The 22,140-nt window shown below is 40.1% G+C and overlaps 1 protein-coding gene across 1 annotated transcript in view; it reads right to left on the reverse strand.

The window, feature by feature from the left end:
• Window positions 1-7,723: 7,723 nt before the first annotated feature.
• The window catches only part of MRPL48 (mitochondrial ribosomal protein L48), a 62,138-nt gene continuing 47,721 nt past the window's right edge, over window positions 7,724-22,140 (reverse strand). The window contains exons 9-12 of the mRNA XM_047823203.1: window positions 21,453-21,622; window positions 11,371-11,473; window positions 9,180-9,269; window positions 7,724-8,019 (exon numbers count right to left, since the gene is read on the reverse strand). Coding sequence (XP_047679159.1) covers window positions 7,945-8,019; window positions 9,180-9,269; window positions 11,371-11,473; window positions 21,453-21,622 — 438 coding nt within the window. The 3' untranslated portion in view covers window positions 7,724-7,944. The remainder of the gene's footprint in view (window positions 8,020-9,179; window positions 9,270-11,370; window positions 11,474-21,452; window positions 21,623-22,140) is intronic.

Consider the following 22,140-nt stretch of genomic DNA (forward strand, 5'->3'; position numbering starts at 1 on the left):
CTCATATTCCTACTTGACAGTAATTTGCTGGAGCTGAATATGGATGCTTCTTTTAGGTGGTTATGTTCTCCAGTTGTTAACAGTTGCCATTGATTTTCATTTCCTTCCATGAAACTACATTACCCATTCTATTACTTTCTGCCTAGCCCTATGAGGCATTTGGGAGTGGGAAGGGAGTTAGAAGAGTGACTCTTGCCACAGAAGCTGGAATGCAAAGGGGCATATGCTCTCATCATCAGTTACATTTCTTGAGCATCTATATATTGGAAGCACAAATCTGAAGTATTGTAGGCCCTAAAACTACTTTGAGTCTTTGTTGGTGACTGGGGAGGAAAGAGAAGAGGGTAGAAGACAGGAGGAATACGAGTTTAAAGAACAATAAAATCCAATTAGAATGGGATGACTGGGCATATAGAGAGAGATGAATCTCTTTGGGGTGCATGTCTGCTCAATGCTGAGTCATCAGAGGGAGCAGTGTGGACTGCAGCTGTCAGCAAGAATCTCAAGGGAGTTAGTTGAGTTGAACCTTTAATGATAAAGGAGACATTACCTATTTGTAACATATGTAACAGAATACCATCTGCACAAGCAAAAAGTACCTAGAAATCAGTGAGAAAAAGCAAACAACCCAATTGAAACATAAAAAAGTTAAAATGGTTATTAGCTATTTCTATTGACAAAAATTAAAAGTATTTATAATGACCAGTACTGGTGAGAATGAAGAACAGGCACAATCACACTTAAAGGGATAATAAATTAGTAAAGCTTTTGGAGGACAATTTGATGGGATCTATAAATACTTTTAATTTCAGGGGCGCCTGGGTGGTTCAGTCGGTTAAGTGTCCGACTTCAGCTCAGGTCATGATCTCGCGGTCCGTGAGTTTGAGCCCCGCGTCGGGCTCTGTGCTGACAGCTCAGAGCCTGGAGCCTGTTTCGGATTCTGTGTCTCCCTCTCTCTCTGACCCTCCCCCATTCATGCTGTCTCTCCCTGTCTCAAAAATAAATAAACGTTAAAAAAAAATTAAAAATAAATAAATATTTCAACAGCGGGGTACCTGGCTGGCTCATTCAGAAGAGTATGTAACTCTTAATCTCAGGGTCATGAATTCAGGCCCCACTTTAGGTGTAGAGATTACTTAAAAACTTAGAAAAAATTAAAATATTTCAATAGAAATTCCTTTTTTAGGAGCCCTCTTAAATATATGTTTACAAGATGTATATACTGTTACGTTCATTGCAGCATTGTTTAAAGAGTGGATAAATGGTCACAATGTAAAACTCCATCAATAAGAACTATATTTGCTTATATATTCAAGTCTTTTACAACAGGAATGTATCTATGTGTTAATTTGTGTAATTAAAATAGAAATGATAGACTGTGGGTAAGGTAGGTGGGAATCTAGCAAAGGGGAAGGTTAGAAGGACCTCCTTAGCAGGAGGAAACTAAACCAGCTAAGTGTAACTTTTTTAGGACTCCAGCTCTACCAGGGAGCTAACACTGGGTGGGTCACAGGATATATCTGGGTAAAGAGGGCTCTGTTGCCACCCAAATCTGTTTCCTCAAAGTAAATGGGGATAATTCCTGTTTAATACACATACTTGGAGAATTAAATGAGGGACAATACATAAATAGCAAATAATAAAAATTACTAGCGTATTTTGAACTATTAAAACTCTTATAAATATTATATTTATGTATATTATATATGTGTGTCATATATAATAAATGTTATGTTATATATTATAATAGTTATGAAGCATTTAACCCAGGCTATTTGGTTCCATCGTTTTCTCTCAATCCCTATGATACAATGCTTTCAAATCCCACTATGCCACTTAAGCTGTGTGATTTGGGGCAAATTAGTTAACATCTCAGGATCTGTTTTTTTCTTCTGTAAAATACACACCTAGGCCTTAAAACTAATAAATGTAGACCTTCCTTATAAAGTTGTTGAATGAGTTAGAAACTGTGTGGTACACAGGAAGCATTCACTAAATGTTGCCTATTATTGTGTGCTAGGCACTCTTCTGAGTTACATTTTCTCATTTAATCCCCATAATAATTCCATTAGCTCCCATTTACAGAGGAGGAAATAAACGTCAGTTTGGGGGTCAGACTTTCAAGTCTTATTCTAAAGTCTATGCTATTCTGTTCTGTGTTCTCATAGTCATCCAGTGTTTAGTATAATGTTTAACAAATAGTAACTACATAGACTATGTAAATACTACCTTTTCTTTTTTTCTTTTTCTTTTTTTAGTGCTTTTTTTTAATTTTAGTGTTTATTTAGTTTTTTGAGACAGAGAGAGACAGAGCATGAATGAGGGAGGGTCAGAGAGAGAGGGAGATACAGAATCTGAACAGGCTCCAGGCTCTGAGCTGTCGGCACAGAGCCTGACGCGGGGCTCGAACTCACAGACCACGAGATCATGACCTGAGCTGAAGTTGGATGCTCAACCAACTGAGCCACCCAGGCGCCCCTTTAGTGTTTTACTTAAAGATTAACCAGTACACATTGCCCACAGGGTTATAGATTGGCACGTTTTTTAAGTCTCTCAGCTCTGGAGCCCATAGCCATGGAGCTGTAATTTAAGGTGGTCCGTGCTTATCCCTATATAGCCTATACTTACCTGTGTACAGAGGCTTGGTGCCAGGGATGAGTGGAGAGACCTCTTGGCTGGGTGGATGCCACCCTTGGCTAGGCCTAGGGCAGACTCAAGAGTTGGCCCTTCCCTGCAAGGTCTTTAGCTGGGGACTTGGCCTGTGCTCAGGACAAAGGTGCACTGTAATGGCATTTTACTAGATGAGTAATAAGAGATGCCTCCCACTCCCTTCCTCAGGTAAAGTTGCGAGGCTAAGTCCTTGGGCTGCTGACTAGAAATCTAAAGAGAACTGGAGCCAGTCCAGGTTGAAACCTTACACTGTCCGCTGTATAGAATGATAGAGTTCCCTACTCTGCTCCAGCAGGGACTTAAAGCTGGCAGAAGTGGGAGGGATTCTTTTCCAGCAGCTTTCTTCTGAAGCGTTTTCATTCTCTGGAGCTCAGGCATCTTTCAGAGCCTGGGCATTCTGTCTAAATGGTGAGCTAAATCTGAAATGACTGGGAATGAAAGTCATTCCAGGGGGATTTATAAGAACTAAATGAGTCATTTCAGATTCTCCAGGGAGACCAGACATTTGAAGACAAAAATGGCACAAAGATATCAAAGCACAGATTAAACCAGCACAAGACACATTGGCCAATTCTGTGTGCACTGCCTTTCCAGCAGGTCTAGTTCTAGACATACCTAGTGCTTACGCAGAGAGCTTTCTTTCCTTAGGTACAATTTACACCCTAGAAATAGGGGTCTCTGAGCATTGCTACAGTGTCTGAATGCCCAAAATGTCCAGATTCCATTTCTTTACCTGCAACTAAAACACTCTCAGAATCCACAGCTGCCAATTTCCAGCTGCCAATTTCTGTGGTAGCAGAACAAGGCATCCTTAGCTAGAAGAAAGGGACTAAAACATGAAGCTAAGGAATTTGCTGGCCTTACCTAGGAAGACTGCCCATTCAATCCAGGCATTCAGTCCTTCTTGAAAGTTACTGATCTACATAAAGATTCATTTCTGAAAATCTCAGTGATATGCACTGACCAGGAATTGAGTAAACTGGAGCTATCTCTGGCTCTCACTGGCTAACACAGTGACCTTGGACAAGTCGGTTTCCCTGCTGGGCCAATTATCTCATCTTTCAAATGAAGACCAAAACGGATCATCCCGAAGGTTATGTATTGATGGAGCCAAAACTAGCACCCAGATGTTCTGAATCCCAATCCATTGATCTTCCATCTTGTCTCTTCTGCCTACCCCTCGTGTTTTCATGGTGGTTCTGGGCACAGTTTAACGCTAACCAGGACATTAAAAACTAAAAGTATGCTGAAGGGATGAACTATTGATAGACACAACAACATGGATAAAACAGGGTAAATGAAATCAGACACAAAAGGGTATATACTGTGATATTTATATGTAATACTAGAAAAGCAAAACTAATCTGTGGCACTAGAAGTGATATTAATGGTTGCTTCTGAGGAAGAATGAACGAATGTCAAGGAACTTTCTGAGGTTATGGAAGTATTCTTTATCTTGCTAGAAGTGTACTTCTAGGGGTGACTATTTTTTTGAAACTGATCAAATATACACTTAAGATAGGCTGTTTTAGTATATATTTTTTAAGTTATACTTAAAAAAACTCTTTAAAAAACTCTTTAAAAAGTATGCTGAAGAAGTTTAGAAGGGAAGGTAATCCAACATTTACTGAGCACTTGCTAGCCCATTGTATACATTATCTCTATCTCAAACTGCTAAAGGGATTCTTTCCACTTTACAGATCAGAAAACTGAGGTTTATGAGGTGAAAATAATTCACCTGAGGCCTTAAGACTAATAAGTGCAGAAACTAGGAATAGCCCAAGTTTGTCTGACTCTTTCCTTTATAATAAGTTGTCTCAGAGAGGGTGGCCAAGGTATTTTCAACCTAGAGCCAGAAGACTTGCATTCCATTTGATTTCACTGCCATGTGATTCTAGGAAAGTCCATTTCCTTATGGGCCTCACTCTAGAGAGTCAAATGAAGCTTGTCATCGTAACTCTGAGGTTCTAGCAATCAGAATATCTCCCATCCTTCTTGCCAGGATAAGACATTAGGAGCAATTTCCACTTATTTCAGGGCAGACTAATGAGTAACAAAAGCTCTTTGACTCTGGCAAGAGGAAAAATCAACGAGGTCAGTGACATAAGACTCCAAGGTGACAGAACCCAGCTGCCTCCTATTTACGAGATAAGCCTGACTCATCCCTCCATGATGTAATGGAAAAGGATGGACTGGGAATCAAGGGATCTAAATCCTGCTCCCAGCTCTGCCAATGAGGTGCCCAGTGACCTTGGGTAAAGCATGGCCTTTCCTTGGCCCCTAACCCACACCTGCTAAAAGAGAGGGTTAGGCTGGCTGGGTCCTAATGTTCTTCAGCTCTAATATCTTCTCAATTTATGAAATCCTGTGTCCTGCTTCCACAAATCAATAACAAGGAAAAGTGGGAAACTGAAAAGAAATGCTGTTTTCCAGGTTCCTAAATGGAGTCCATATGATAGATATGGGGACAGTGTGTGTGTGTTTGCAAACATGTGTTTATTCATCTTTTTATCTTCATGTCACTATACATCCCCCAAATTTACACTCATTGTTAGCAACTTCTCTTTTATCTTCTCTAAAGGAGACTCAGCAATGAATAATTCTACAACCAAAATACCAGTCTTCACCTAAAAAATTCTGCCCTCACTCCCAGTGGGGTTCACTTGGAAGTACTAGCCTGCTGAACCTCCAATGGGAATTCAGTGAAGCATTTTAATTGAGGGTATCTGCTCTCTTGACCCCTTAGGGTTATACCTTGGAAGGAAATCTTGAGTTTCTTCTTACTGCCTTTAGAGACCAAGGCAAAGAAACCATAATAACATCAGGACTGAAACTGTTGGGTTTCAGAAAAGTACCTGCAATGCTAAGACTGCTCTGGGCTCCCACAGACCTCTGTGTAGGAGTATCCCACAGAAGCGAGGAGAAAGATCTGCCACTTATTAGCTATGTGACCCTTCAGGAAAAGGAAGTCACTTCATCTCTCCAACCCTCAGTTTCTCCATGTATAAAACTGGAATACTATCAATCTCAAGGATAATCTTTATAAAGTACATAGATATAATGAGGGCTCAGTAAATGTGAGATACACTCATGCATACTCAGACACACCACTCACACATAACCTTTTCACATACACAGATACCCATCCACATGCACACTCCTATACACACCCTAAAAGACTGGTGTAAGGATTAGCGCTCATTTAGTACCTCGAGCAGGGTCTAGCTCAATAAATGATAGCTATTATGTACAAAAGTATGAACGAACTAATGTTCAAAATAGGAAAAACATTAGAGGTCACTTAGACTAATGGTTCTCAAAGAGGTAATCCTGGGGGGGCCTGGGTGGCTCAGTCAGTTAAGCATCCAACTTCGGCCCAGGTCATGATCTCATGGTTCATGAGTTCAAGCCCTGCGTCAGGCTCTGTGCTTACAGCTCAGAGCCCAGAGCCTGCTTTGGATTCCGTGTCTTCCTCTCTCTGCCCCCCTCCTGCCCTCTCCTGCTCATCTCCTGCTCAGTCTCTCAAAAATAAACGTTAAGGGGCGCCTGGGTGGCGCAGTCGGTTGAGCGTCCGACTTCAGCCAGGTCACGATCTCACGGTCTGTGAGTTCGAGCCCCACGTCGGGCTCTGGGCTGATGGCTCAGAGCCTGGAGCCTGTTTCCGATTCTGTGTCTCCCTCTCTCTCTGCCCCTCCCCCGTTCATGCTCTGTCTCTCTCTGTCCCAAAAATAAATAAACGTTAAAAAAAAAAAAAAAAAATTAAAAAAAAAATAAATAAATAAACGTTAAAACAAAAAGTTAACCCTGGACCAGTAGCATCAGCATCACCTAGGAATGTGTAAGAAATTCAAATTATAGGCCCTCATTCAAGATCTACTAAGTCAGAAAATCTGGGGGTAAGAGCAGCAATTTATGTTTAAAAAAGCCCTCCAGGTGATCCTGATACACACTTAAGTTTGAGAATCAGTGACTTAGATCAGGGATTGACTGTTTTTATAAAGGACACATAATGAATGTTTTGGTTTTACAGTCTGTGTCACAACTACTCAGCTGCCAGTGTGAAAGCAGCCATAGATAACGTGTAAATGAGTGACCATGGCTCTGTTCCAATAAATAGGCAATGGGGTTTTAGAACTAGATATAGGTGGTAGTTGTATAACATTGTGAATGCATTAAATACCACTGAATTGTTTGCTTTAAAATGGTTAATTTTGTGGTTTGTGAATTTCACCTCAATGAATTACTTAAAAAAAGAAAAAAAAAAAAAGCGTGGGGTGCCGGGGTGGCTCAGTCGGTTAATCATCCAACTCTTGATTTCAGCTCAAGCCATGATCTCACAGTTCATGAGACTGAGCCCCTGTGTCAGATGCACTCACAGCGCAGAGCCTGCTTGGGATTCCCACTCTTCCTCTCTCTCTCTTTCTCTCTCTGCCCCTACCCCGCTTATGCTCTCTAAATAAAGAAAGAAACAAACAAACATTAAAACAAATAAACAAGCAGGCAGTCAGTGGGGCTTGGCTCACAAGCAGTAGTTTTCTGACCCCTGACCAAAATCAACTTTAATTCTTTGTTTAAACCCACTTCAGGTAACCCTAATTAGCAGTTATTTAACATCTGCCTGAATATGACAAGTCACTCACTGCCCCACAAAGCAATTTTTTTCACTATGGACAGACCTTGTTTCTATCTGGAGAGCTTTTTTCATAAGCAAAACCAAAAGCCCCGTCCCTATTCCTTCTACCCAAGTTTACTTATGATCCTGTTTCACTAAAAGACTCAATGCCAGATTGCTTTAAAGAATGAGATCACTCTAACTGGAGAAATATTGAAGGGAAGTATGTTTTTGTGCTAAAGAGAAAATAGAATCCCTTAAAGATACTCCACAGGGCAGCTGGCTGGCTCAGTCGGTGGAGCATATGACTCTTGATCTTGGGGTTGTGAGTTCAAGCCCCACGCTGCTAGGTGGGTGTAGAAATTACTTAAAAATAAAATCTTAAAATAAAAAAATAAAAGATACTCCACAGAATGGACGGACTTCTCACATACGCACATGTCCACCAGCTGCAGATTTTTATTAGATGAAGGATGTCTTAGGTTGGCTCAAAGGAAAGTGGTAATCGGCAACACTCCTCCATATAAGAGAGGAGGCATTCCTGGCTAGTGGGGATGGGTAGTTACAATATCTAAAGGATCTTCTTAATTTTGACCACCCAGGAAGCTCTTCCCCTTGGCACTCAATATCACCAGTCCTGGCTTGAAAGGGTTTGCAATGAGCTAGTTCAACTTAGCCAACAGTTCTTCCAGTTCTGGCCGAGCTTTGAACCTTCCTTTGAAGTCTTCTTCAGTGTGCTGGGGAGAAGAAAAAGAAAGTAAGTGGGAATTACTACAGAGCTTTCAGTTATTCATACATACACAGCATTAAAAAAAAAAAAGCAGGGCATCTGGGTGGCTCACTCGGTTAAGCATATGACTCTTGATTTTGGTTCAGGTCATGATCTCACAGTTTGTGGGATCAAGCCCTGAGTCAGGCTCTGTGCTGAGCATGGAGCCTGCTTGGGATCCTCTCCCACTCTTCCTGTCCCTCTCCCCTGCTCGCACTCTCTCTCTCTCTCAAAAATAAATAAATACACGTTAAAAAAAGCCATCAGCTCTGTAGAGAATGATTCGGATTCAACTAACTTTTCATGAGACTTATATTAGATACTAGGGATTCTAAGTTGAATCGGACTTCCTCCCTGCCTTAAATGAACTTAAGTCTGGTGAGAGAAGACAGACATATAAAGAATTAATGTCAGAATGCTGAGTATATCATTAGAAGCATTTAAAGAGAGGCAATGCCCAAATTCTCCATCTACAATAGGAAAGACATAAGGACTGGAATATTTAAGTCAGCATGACCAGCACATTTTCTCCTGTATACAGATCTGTGTGAAACCCGAATAACAAGAAGAGAATTAACAAGCATGGACTCAGAACAAGGAGAGCTGGATGCAGCAAATTGCATCAGTCTAAAATGACCTGATGTATCTGTGTCATAACAAGGCTTGTCTTGGCATATGGACCCAAATACTCAGTATTTAGGCTGAAGTTCCTAATGTTTTCTAAGTTTTGCATGCCAAATTTCCTTCTGATTGGCATTCTTCAGTCAGGCTACAGTCAAGCCTTAAAGGTCCAGGAAACTCTTCTTTAAAGTACATTTCCTTATTTGTGTTCTGATTAATTAGACTGTATGTAATCTTAAATCATGTTATTTCTGCACACAACCATGGGTTCACCCCTAACACCAGGATACTGTGATGGAGTTCTGCTCCTGTGGTTCATAAAGGATCATCCCTGATCCATTGGAAGAGGCAGGATAATGACCACAGTTATACCAGTCTGCAAACCTTTCCTGTTTATTATCTGGGCTAAATTACCCACATTTCTGTCTTGTTTCTAAAGCCAGATGCTCTTATCCATATTGAACACAGGTGGGCCACCAGGGGGCCTCTTCTCAAACTAGCACATACCTCCTTCACTGACAATCTGACTCCTTCAGGAAGATTGCTTTGGATTATTTCCAAGAAAATCTCTGCAAATGTAGCACTCAAACCGCTGATCTGCAAAGGAAAGAAGATGCTCTAAGAGAGAGCACTGAAAGCCAGGTGATTGGGCAGACATGGCAGGGGCTCAGATGTCAGCTTCAGCAGAGCTACAGGGCCCTTGGGTAGAGGATTAACACCCAGAGCCAGTTTCAGAGCCAACCTCTACAGGATTCCTCTTGCCATCAAAGTGTCTGCTTGCCAACATAGTAGTCATGGCTAGTGTCTGCTCCTGCAGACAATGGATGTCATAACTGGACCAAGAGGTTATCAAGTCCAGGATGACTTTCTGATTCAACTCAGGTGTACCCACATAGACTGGACTAGTGTCAGACCCTGTGCGGAGAATCCAGAGGCGAATCAGATGTGTAGTAGAAGGGCATGCAGGGGGCTGCAGGAACCCACAAGACAAATATCTCCTAACCTAAGGAGGTCAAAGACAGCTTCCAAAAAAAGGTAACTTCTAGGTGGAGTCTTGAAGAAAAACAGGAGTAAACTAGGAGAATTCAGCAGTAATCGGGAGGGTTTTCAAAGCAGAAGAAATCAGTAAAGTGTGTTGCATCACACAGTACTAGGGAATTAAAATGAGTTCCATGTATGGCTGGAATGAATGGGGTGAGAAGAGGAAAAGCAGGAAGAGAATCATAAAGGTATTTAGGCACTAAAGAGATCAAACTTTATCCTATGGGCCTCAGTGGCAAGATAAATCTTTCTTAAGATCTGTATCTCAAATAATTTATTTCTGATAATATTTAAAGAACTAAAGATTGTTAAGTACTTAATTTTTAAAGTTAGCATAATAGATTTAAGGTGTTACTACCTTAACATTCTGTTACGGAATGTTATATTATGGAACATATATTATGGAATATATACGTCTTGTTAATATACTTCTTGAGTGGGTCAGAAAGGGGTGATGTCCATACATGGGAATATTATTTGGCAATACAAAGGAATGAAGCATTGATACCTGCTACAACATGGATGAACCTTGAACACATGCTAAGTGGAAGTAGCCAGACAGAAAAGGCCATATATTGTATAATTCCATTTGAATGAAATGTCCAGAAGAGGTAAGATCATAGAGGCAGAAACAGATTTGTGGTTGCCAGGAGCTGGGGGGGACAGGGAAGGAGGAGTGACTGCAAATGGGTAGCGTTTCCTTTCGGGGTAATGAAATTGTTTAAAATTGTGGTGATGGTTGCCTAACTGTGAATATATTAAAACCCATTTAATTGTACATGTTAAATGGGTAAATTGTATATGAATAAAATTCTCAATAAAGCTGTTAGGGGGCATCTGGGTGGCTCAGTTGGTTAAGTCTCCAACTCTTGATTTCGGCTCAGGTCATGATGTCACTATTTGAGATCAAGCCCCACATCAGGTCCTGCACTGACAGCAGGGAGCCTGCTTGGAATTCCCTCTCTCCCTGTCTCTCGCCCTCCTTCTCCTCCCCCTGCTCACAAGCTCCCTCTCTCTCGCTCTCAAAATAAATTAAAAAAATAAACTTAATAAAATTTTTTAGTGTTTACTTTTGAGAGAGAGAGATAGAGTGTGACAGAGGAGGGGCAGAGGGAGAGGGAAACACAGAATTGGAAGCAGGGATCAAACCCCCAAACCGCAAGATCATAACCTGAGCCAAAGTCACAGATTCAACCAACTGAGCCACCCAGGCACCCCTAAAAAAATAAACTTTAAAAAGCAAAACGTCAGTTCCTCTACAATTGGTTTTATATATGCTGAGTGTAGGACACCTGTGGAATATCCCAGTGGAGAAGTCCAGTAAATAAGTGGATATCAGGTTTGAAGCTCAACGGAGAGATCAGGACCGGAGATGTTATCTAGGGGTTATTAGTATATAACCCATCAGGACTGGGAGATATGTATCAGGGGGATGTCGGTATGTTATGATGGCCACTGAGACCCGGGGAATGAGTGAGATTGCATAGAGGGAAGGTATTACACAAGGAGAGATGGAAGGATCAAGAACTAAACCCTGGAGAACATCATCATTTCAGGGGGCAGGCAACAGGAAGAGAAGGGCATGGTAGAAGGAGAAAAAAATAGAAGAAGAACCAGGAGAGGCAAATACATTTCAAGTTTCTCCCAGAGTGCCTACCTGAACCACTCGCTCATGGGTGGTAAGAACTGAGTCCAAGAACATTTTGCTGCCTTGGTCTTGCAGCCGCAATACCTCCATGGTTTTGGTGGGCATCGCATAACTATGGGAAGGAAGAGTCAGCTATGAGGAGGGTTCCTTTAAGTCAGCAGCACCACTTGAATCAGGGTGGTCCCTGAGTACAGCCACTCCTGCAATGCAGTGACTCCTGGAATCTAGGGCAGTTTATCTGCAACCAGGGTAAAGTAAGCAGATCCTCTTAAACCTCCTCCAGAAACCTCTAAACTCCCTGAAGGAACAGACCATGTCTAATGCCTTTTGCATCCCTAGTTCTTGCCTGATAGAACATTGAATAAAATCTGGTGATTAATAACTATTCACTGCTACTAAAGAAAAGCCAATTCTAAAAGAATTAACCTCATCACTTTGGAGGCTAACCTTGGGTATTTCACCTCTTCTGGAGAAATGAGGCATGAAACCCAACTGTTTTAAAAGAGCATAATTTCTCAACCTCAGCACTATTGACATTTTAGACCAAATAATTCTTTGTTGCGGGGGGTCTGGCCTATGTATCCCTAATCTCTACCCACAAGATGCCAACAGTACCCCCCTGAAATGGTGACAATAAAAATTATCTCCAGGGGTACCTGGGTGGCTCAGTTGGTTAAACGTCTGACTTTGGCTCAGGTCATGATCTCACGGTTCATGAGTCCTGTGTCGAGCTCTGTGCTGACAGCTCAGAGCCTGGAGCCTGCTTCAGATTCTGTGTCTCCCTTTCTCTGTCTGCCCCTCCCCTGCTTGCTCTCTGTCTCTCCCTCAAAAATAAACATTAAAAAAATTTTTTTAATAAAAAAAATTATCTCCAGACATTATTAAATGTCCCCAGCTTGAGAAATACTGTTGTAGAGACTATGCTTGCTATAATAAGCTTCAGCAGATCTACATGCTGCAGTGAAAAGAACACTGGATTTAGGGTCAAATCTTGGCCCTTTAGCTTATTAGCAATATTTACTAAGGCAAGTTACTTGTCTCTGTCGGCCTCAGTTTATTCCACAATAAAGGGGATTATAATCTAGGTCTAAATTAATAGACGTGTGAAGACCAGGTGTGGTGATAAAATAGGATCGATGGCTACACAGAAATATGGTATTAGTGTTATCTTGTCAAAAAGGTCATCAAAATGAAGATAAATGGAATAATAACAATAGAATTCCTGAATTTTCATGCCAAACAAAGCTTCATCAATTGATAGCAAGGGGCATGGCTCTCTACGAAATGAATAATGGAAATAATGGAAGTGGATTAGAGACATGATAGTCCTGGATTTAAATGTTGGCTCTGCCCCTTATTACCTATTTGACCTTGGACAATTAATTCAGTTTTCTGAGTCTCAGATTCTTCAGCTACAAAATGAGAATAATGATACCTAGTTCATAGAGTTGTTGCAATGATTAAATAAGATTATATAAGTAATTTGCCCGGCATAATATGACTACAAATGCAAATTCCCTTGCCCTTATAAAGAGTAAACGCTAGGTACTGCAAACTTCCAAGTAACCTCCCTAAATAACATTCCTTACCACTTTCTAGCACAATCTCTGACTTCCTCTTCCAAAAGCTTTCAGGAAAGTAAAAAGTATTCTAAAACGCTAGTTTTCTTTCTTGACATTCTGCAAATAAGACTGACTAACTAAAGTGGGAGTTGTCCATTCCTGCCACTGAGCATGCATTCTATTCAACACTTACTTCACAAGATTTTGTTCATTTGTTCATTCACTCATTCATTCAACAAACATTTACTCAAAGCCTGTTTTGTCCTAGGCACACTACTGGGCAATATGTAGCCTATCCTTTAAAGGAGCTCACTAAGGGGTGCCTGAGTGGCTCAATTGATTAAGCGTCCAACTTCGGCTCATGATCTCACGGTTCATGAGTTCAAGCCCCGCGTTGGGGTCTGTGCTGACAGCTCAGAGCCTGGAGCCTGCTTCGGATTCTGTGTCTCCCTCTCTCTCTGCCCCTCCCCTGCTTGCACTCTGTCTCTTGCTCTGTCTCAAAAATAAACATACATTAAAAAATAATAAATAAATAAATAAATAAATAAATAAAGGAGCTCACTAAGAAGAGTGTTTTGGAGAGACAAGAAAGTACACAAACATCTTCACTACAGTAAGAAAAAGGCAGTAATAGTCACATACTGAATATTACAGGGACAAGAGAGAGAAAGGGAGCTCAGGGAAGACTTCACAGGTGAGGTAGCATTTTATCAAGTTATAAAGAATGAACATATAGGCATTTGCCTAGGCAGCATTCCAAAAAAGTGAAGCAGCTATTGATAAGCCCTCAGAGAAAACCAACAGAAAAACCATAGTTTGACGTACTTTGACAAAGAAATACTAGGAACTCTGGTCATTTCAAGGTAGAATAGGCCTTTGAGTAGTAAGAATACGTGTAATTTTTCTTCAGTGTCTACACTTTTCTGTATTTTACAAATTTTCTGCAATAAACATAACTTGAACGATCAGACAGGGAAAGCAGAAGGGAAGAAATGAAATAATTGTCAAAAGTCAATCTAAAATGACAAAATAATGCTACCTTCAGGATAGCATTCTTACTGCCTGAGACAGGACACAAGGGAGCCTGTTGGGGTATTAGGGAACTTAGAATCCATGGATTCCACTAAATATAAATCATACCTCCATTTTAAGCAACGTAAGTGGACTTCAAGGAAAAAGAAAAAAAAGTAGCGTTAGAGAGAGTGATGCTGAGTGATGCTTTTAGTCTCCACAAAGCACAGGGGCTACATCAGCTTCAGGCTTGGAAGCTGCTCCCAGATGAATAAGATTTCCATCTCCAGGCAGCTGCTCAGCAAGGGAGGCAGGCAGATTAAGAAACCTGCAGGACCTCTTCCTCTCCCCTCCTGGGTGAGTTGCAGCTGCAGCAGTGCAGACCATTTATAGAACAAAAGGCAACACTTTGCTCCCCTGCCCAATTCCATCTCAAGGTCAGAACCCTACCCCACCACTCCCAGAGGAAAAATGGATCATGATGAAATGAAAATCAGAAGAAAAGAAAATCATTTTATCTCTGAAAAGCTGGGCAGTGAGAATGCCTAACAATACAATGGTCTGAAAACCTCAATCAATGCAGAGAAGGGAGTTGCTGAAAACGAACATCTCTTTCTGCTCTGTGCTATTTGGAGAAATGAGCTAGAAAAGAGGCAAAAAGCAGCACATCATTCATTCTGCTGTTCTAAGAATCATGCCAATGACTACTAAAACTCAATCCAAGTCAATGAATATTTATTCAGTGCTTACTATGTGTCAGGTACTGGGAAAGGTCTTAGGGTTACACTGCTAATGGAGATCGAGAGTCCTTGCCTTATAGATCTTAGAGTCTAAGAAGGAAGACCAATAAGAGACAAGTAATTACGAGGGTAAGGAATGAGTGCCATGAGAGGGAAGTTATATAATCTTTACTTCTCCCAAATATTTAACATAAAGACTTAATTTAATGAGGTTCTCTGAAGAAGCTAAGAAAAAAGCAAGGGTTAGTTAAGTAAAGGGGAAAGAGTATTCTAAGCTTTAGAGAGCAAGCATATGCACAGGTCCTGAGGTGGAAAGGGATAAAATCAAAGCCTCTGTTAATTGGAGGGAGAGGAAGACGGAACGGGAAATATGAGTTAAGGCAACAGAAGCAAGCCCAGGCCATAGAGCACCTAGCAAGCCATGTGAGGAACTTTCATTTTGATCCTAAAGGAATGGGAAGCCATAGAAGGATTTGAAGCATGGTACTAACATGATAATATTTCCATTCTAGAAAGATCACACTGAAAGCTGCATGTAGAACCAATTACAAAGAATTGAGAATTTGAAAAAAACGTGGATTCAAATCCAGACCTTGCCTTTTATTAGATGTATGACCATAGGCAAGCTTCTATTATATTAATAAATAATAATAATAGTAGCAGCCAACTCTCGTTGGGAACAGTTATAAGCACTTTAAATATATTATCTCCCTTAACTTTCACTATAGCCTTTGTATGTAGGAACTTGTATTAACTCCATTTTACAGATGAGGAAACGAAGATACAGAGTTTAAGTAAACTGTCCAACGCCACACAATAAGAATGCTGCAGAACCAGAGCAAAACCCTAGCAGTCTGGCCACAGAGTTGATACTTTGATTCACTATGTGTTAGGTGCTTAGGTGCTTCTTGGAATCAAGCAACATTATACAAAAAAAGCCAGAATGGTTGGCTGATAGTAGGTGCTCAACAAATGCTACTGCGTTCCTGCCTTTACTCAAAAGAAGCCAGAGCTTTCCACAGCCAGGTTTTAAAAACAGCACCTTTTAAAAAGTCCTTCTAAAAATGTAAAACACTATTTCAGGGAATTAACCCACTATAGGTATGATAACATTCTGTAAATGACACTTAATGCCTCTTTGCCACCACAACCTCTGAGAAGCTACCCCTAATCCCTGCCAGCTAAAAAAATATATATTCTCAGTAGCTGTTAATAACAATATTATTTACAGAGTGTTTACAATGTTCTGGCCTCTCTGCTAAGTGCTATCATACACTTTCTTATTTAATTTTCAGAACTTAAAGGAATAAGAAAATTATCATCCCAGTTAGATAGATGAGGAAACTGAGGTTCAGAATTTCCGAAGGTCATATTGCCAACAACTGGTAGAACTAGAATTTGAACACAAGCCATTTGATTCCAGAGCCTGTACTCTTAACCAATTGTTACTCAAAGTATGGTCCATAGGCAAGTTAAGTTGCTGGTGAACAAACTGCTTGTTATCAGTCCGTTACAAGATAAGAAGCATGCAACAGTCATTAAACACACCAACATTTAATTCAGCCAACATCTTTTTTTTCAATAGTGAGACTTTCTTGATGAAGGAAGCAAAGCACTAATGTACATTTTGGCATTAGCTTCTGATATCTTTGCAGAGTGGCACTTTCAGGAAGCATTGTTCTAAATTATTATGCTGTTCAGCCTCCTTGAACTGACATTGCATTTCATCCTTCACTTACCACCTTCCACATTACGCTGTACACGCGCACACACACACACATGCGCGCACACACACACTCCCTAAAATCAGGGACATTCTCCTTGGTATCCTCCAGTCAGGATGTCTAGTACAATACCAACCATACAGCAGGAATAGACTCGATAAGTATTTTAATTCATTAATTAAAGACACTTTCATTAAACTCTAGGAAATGTATACCATATACACCACACACTTGCATTGTTCAGTCACATTCAAGAACCTGTCATTCTTTCAACAACGGCTTAATGTCCCCCATGTGGCAGGTCCTGTGCTAGATGCTAAAGAAATAAAAAAGAACACAGTTCCCACTAGTCAGTAGGGAGGGCAGCTGACACATGAATAGATTATTACGGCCCAAAGCACTAAGTGACATGATAGAAGTGTGCGTCAAGTGCTCAAAGAGCAACCAACTCTCTGGGGCATCAGGAAAAGATAAAGCACATCTTTAGGCCTAAAACAATTGAAGTACTATTAGCTGTGAGAGCTCAAGTCACAGGTTATTATCCAATCTTTTCAAGTGCATGTTTAGCACAGTTATATTCCACGTTACCAAGGTTTAAAAGTTCAAATTTAGCTTAAGAATTTAAATTAGACCCTATACGATTAAAAATACTGGGAGTCAGGCAGAAATGAGTTAAATCTAGGCCACTTATTGGTTTTGTGACTTTTGGGCCTTCTGGGCCTTGGTTTCCTCATTTGCAAAATGGGAATATACTGCTATCTAATGAGTAAGAAAGTATAATTTTTACCATATCCACACACCGGGCCACGTATTACTTGCCACGATGGCAAACCACCAAAATGATTATTCTTTAAATAATATGGCAATAAATGGCAAACCACCAAAATGATTTTTCTTTAAATCAGTTCACTTAAAAAGTTATTTAAAAAATAAACTTGAGGGGCACCTGGGTGGCTCAGTTGGTTAAGCATCCAACTCTTGATTTCTGCTCCGGTCATGATCCCACAGTCATAAGATTGAGCCCTGCGTTTAGCTCCACAGTGAGCGTGGAGCTTGCTTGGGATTCTCTCTCTCCCTCTCCCTCGGCCCCTCCCCTGCTCACATTTTTTCTCTCTTTCAATAAATAAATAAACTTAAAAAAAAATAAAAGAGAGACTTGAGATGTAGAGCAACTGGAATTCAAGTTGCTGGTGTGTAAGAAAATGGTAAAGCCACTTTGGAAAACAGTTTGGCAGTTTCTTATAAATTTAAACATCCACTGCCCTTACCATTCGACCCAGCAATCAAATTCCTAGAGAAATGAATGAAAACATGTTCTCACAAAAAGCTGTACATGTTTATAGTGGCTTTATTTATAACTGCCCAAAACAGGAAACAATACAAATGTCCTTCAACTGTTGAATGGATAAACAAACAAGCATCCACTCAATGAAATGCTAATTGGCAGCAAAAAGGAACAAACTACCTGATACGGGCAACAGCATAGATCAATCTCAAATACATTATCCTAAGTGGAAGAAACAGACTCAAAAGGAAAAATACTGTATAATCCCACTTATATGACATTCTGGAAAAGGCAAAAACTATAGGGGCACCTGGGTGGCTCAGACGGTTAAGCCTTCAACATCAGCTCTGGTCATGATCTTGCAGTTCATGGGTTAAAGTCCTATGTTGGGCTCTGTGCTGACAGTTCAGAGCCTGGAGCCTGCTTTGGATTCTGTGTCTCCCTTTCTCTCTCTCTCTCTCTCTCTCTCTCTCTCTCTCTCTGCCCCTCCCTCACTTGTTCTCTTCTTTCTCTCTCTCCCAAAAATAAGTAAACTTTAAAAAAAAAATTTTTTTTAAACATTTATTTATTTTTGAGACAGAGAGAGACAGAGCATGAACAGGGGAGGGACAGAGAGAGAGGGAGACACAGAATCCGAAGCAAGGCTCCAGGCTCCGAGCTGTCAGCACAGAGCCCGACGCAGGGCTCGAACTCACGGACTGCGAGATCATGACCTGAGCTGAAGTCGGACGCTCAACTGACTGAGCCACCCAGGCGCCCCAAGTAAACATTTTTTTAAAAAAGTATTAAAAAAAAACTATAGGGGCAGAAGACAGATCATTAGTTGTGAGGGACTAGGGCTAAGAGGAGGGACTGACTACAAACGTGGGAGGGAACTTCTTGGGATAATGTAAATGTCCTACATCTGGACGATGATAGTACATACTGTCATTTGTCAAAACTCAGAAATTGTTCACTAAAGGGGTGAATTTTACTGAATTTAAACTATATCTCAGTAAGCCTGACTTTATATCACTATTGTAAATGGAAGACCAGTATCAGCTGCCATCCATAGAAGTTAAAAAAAAATTACAATGGGGGTGCCTGGCTGGCTCAGTCCGTAGAATATATGACACTTTTTTTTTTTTTAAGTTTATTTATTTTGCAGAAGGAAGGGCAGAGAGAGGGAGAGAGAGAATCCCAAGCAGGCTTCATGCTGTCAGCACAGAGCCCCACGTGGGGCTCCAACTCACGAACCATGAGATCATGACCTGAGCTGAAATCAAGAGTCAGACACTCAACCAACTGAACCACAGAACACATGACAGGTGCCCCAGAACACATGACTCTTAATCTCAGGATCATGAGTTCAAGTCCCATGCTGAGCCTAGAGCTTACTTTTAAAAAGTACAACAGAGGGGCGCCTGGGTGGCGCAGTCAGTTAAGCGTCTGACTTCAGCCAGGTCACGATCTCGCGGTCCGTGAGTTCGAACCCCGCGTCAGGCTCTGGGCTGATGGCTCAGAGCCTGGAGCCTGTTTCTGATTCTGTGTCTCCCTCTCTCTCTCTGCCCCTCCCCCGTTCATGCTCTGTCTCTCTCTGTCCCAAAAATAAATAAACGTTGAAAAAAAAATTAAAAAAAAAAAATAAAAAGTACAACAGATAAAAACTGAGAACAAACTGAGGGTTGATGGGGGGTGGGAGGGAGGGGAGGGTGGGTGATGGGTATTGAGGAGGGCACCTTTTGGGATGAGCACTGGTGTTGTATAGAAACCAATTTGACAATAAATTTCATATATTAAAAAAAAAAAAGTACAACAGAAACAAAATAATGGTATAAAATTCTTGTTAGACATGATTGCTAGCCAAAGACTCTTGAGTCTGAGGTCCTTTCTCTGCTATAAAGATTAGGAGGTGCTAGAGTGGTGTTAAGGACATACCAGAACCACACTAAAAAATCTCTCCTTGACATAATTAGGATAAATGAGAGTTAAAAAGGGAAGAAATCTCTCACCATGTGATTTAATGTTATTTAAAGCAAACTACAGGGCACACCTTCTGAAACCCTGAGAGATAAGATATGTAAAGTGCCTGGCCTGGAGTAGATAGCCAGTAATTGTTAGTTCTCTTCCCCTACAGTTTTCCAACAAATCCAAAGAGTAAATGAAAACCAGAGCAGGCGAAGAAAGCCTAAATAAATGGGGAGATATACCTCGTTAAAGGATCAGAGGAATCAAAATAGTTGTCAATTCTCTTCAAATTGACCTACAGATTCAACACAATCCCAATAAAATCCCATCAGGTTCCTTTCTGTAGAAATCGACAAACTATAATTATAAAACGTTTAAGGAAAACCAAATGACCTAGGATAGCCAAAATAATTTTGAAAAAAAAAAAAGTTGTAGTTTCAGTAATCCAGCTACAGTAATCAAGACAGTCTGGTATTGGTATAAGTATAGATACATACATCGCTGTAACAGAAGAGAGTCCGGAAATATACCCACACATACATGGTTAACTGACTTTCAAAAAGTGCTAAGACAATTTGATAAAAGCTAGAAAATCTTTTTAACAAGTGGTGCTGGAACAACTGGTTATTTACATGAAAAAAAAAACCCAAAAACACTTTGATTCGTATCTCATACCATATACAAAAATAACTCCAAATGGATCATGGACCTAAAAGTAAAACTTAAAAATATAGAACCTTTAGAAGAAAACACAGGAGAATATCTTTGTGATCTTGGGTTAGACAATACTTTCTTAGATATGACACCAAAAGCATGAATAAAAAAAATTAATAAACAGAACTTCATCAAACTTGAAAAAAGTCTGCCTTCCAAAGGACTCAGCTAAGAAGATGACAAGATAAGTCACAGAAAGGAAGAAAATATTTGCAAAGCATACTGAAAAAGAACCGGTATCCAAAAATAGATAAAGAATTTTCATAACTTAATTATAAGAAAACAAACAACCCAATTTTAAAAATGGACAAAAGATCCAAACAGTCATCAAAGCAAATATACACCAAATTAGCACATGAAAAGATATCAAAATCATTATTTATTAGGGAAATGAAAATTAAGACCACTCACTATGAAATACTATATATCTATTAGATATATCTTTAGGGAAAAAAATGACAATACCAAGTGCTGCCCAGGAAAAGGAGTTACTGTAATTCTCATACATTGTTGGTGGGAAAACAAAATGGTGCAGCCACTTTGGAAAACAGACGTCAGTTTCTTACGAAGTTAAACATACATTCACCATACAATCTCCAAATCCCAGGTTTAGGTAGCTATCCAGGAGAAAAGATATATGCATGAGAATGCTTATGACAGCTTTATTTATAATTACCAATAAACTAGAGAACAATGAAAATGTACATCAACTGGTGAATGGATAAACCAATTAAGGTCCAGCATTTAATGGAATACTACTCAGCAATAAAATACTTGCAAAAACATGGATGAATATTAAACATATTATGCTAAGTGAAAGAGGACAGACACAAAAAGCTACATACCGTATGATTCCATTTACATGATGTTCTGGAGAAATTAAAACAACAGGGACAGCAAATCAATTGTTGGTTGGGATTTGACTACACCAGGGCACTGGGGAAATTTTGGGGTTAATAGAACTGTTCTACATTCTGATTGTGGTAAACTATATACCTAAAAGGATGAATTTTACTAAATGTAAATTATACCTCAAAACCTCATTTAACGACAAAGCAGAGCATGCCACTCACACCAAAAACATCCCATGCAAAGGCATCCTTCATACCTTTCCTCAACTTTAATGGATAGATGGTTGCAGAGGTTGTGAACATATTGGGCATAACTCTCTGCCAGGGCCATGTCGTATGCAGTCAGGTGAATGTTTAAAACCCCATATTCATAATCTGTTCCCAAATTAATGGGTCTCACTTCCACTTTTCCTCTCTTCTTCTTGGGCTGAACCAAAAACAAAAGGAGAAAGAAAATAAATCAAAGTATTACACAAAAAATTCTAACCATCCCATCTTGTTATCAAAGAAATCAATCTTTCAAATAAATTTACCATTTTTGTCTTAGGTTACCCTACCTTCAAATTGAAGTTTCTTTGGGAAGGAAAGAGTAGCTTCCCTTACCAGTCTGGGCTATGACATCAGCCAACAAAAGGAGAGGGAATATTGCTGGCATTCCTTTAACACAAATACAAGTGACTATCTTCTGCAATTAACTTGATATGAAACCCATCTCTCGTCTCTGGCCCCCAGTTTCCCAATTTTCAAATTGGTGGGTTTTTTGATTCTTAATCTAGAATCCATGGAGGAATTTCAAATGGTCTATCAACCCCAAAATTTATATGCAAAATTTTACCAGCATGCATATTTTTCTGAAGGAAAGAATCCTTAGCTTTCATTAGAATCTTAAATCAATTGCAAGGAAACCCAGGATTAGTTCTCTTCCAGCCCCTGCAGCTTTCAATT

This window comes from Prionailurus viverrinus, chromosome D1 (assembly GCF_022837055.1).
Source record: "Prionailurus viverrinus isolate Anna chromosome D1, UM_Priviv_1.0, whole genome shotgun sequence".
In the NCBI taxonomy this organism is placed as follows: Eukaryota; Metazoa; Chordata; class Mammalia; order Carnivora; family Felidae; genus Prionailurus; species Prionailurus viverrinus.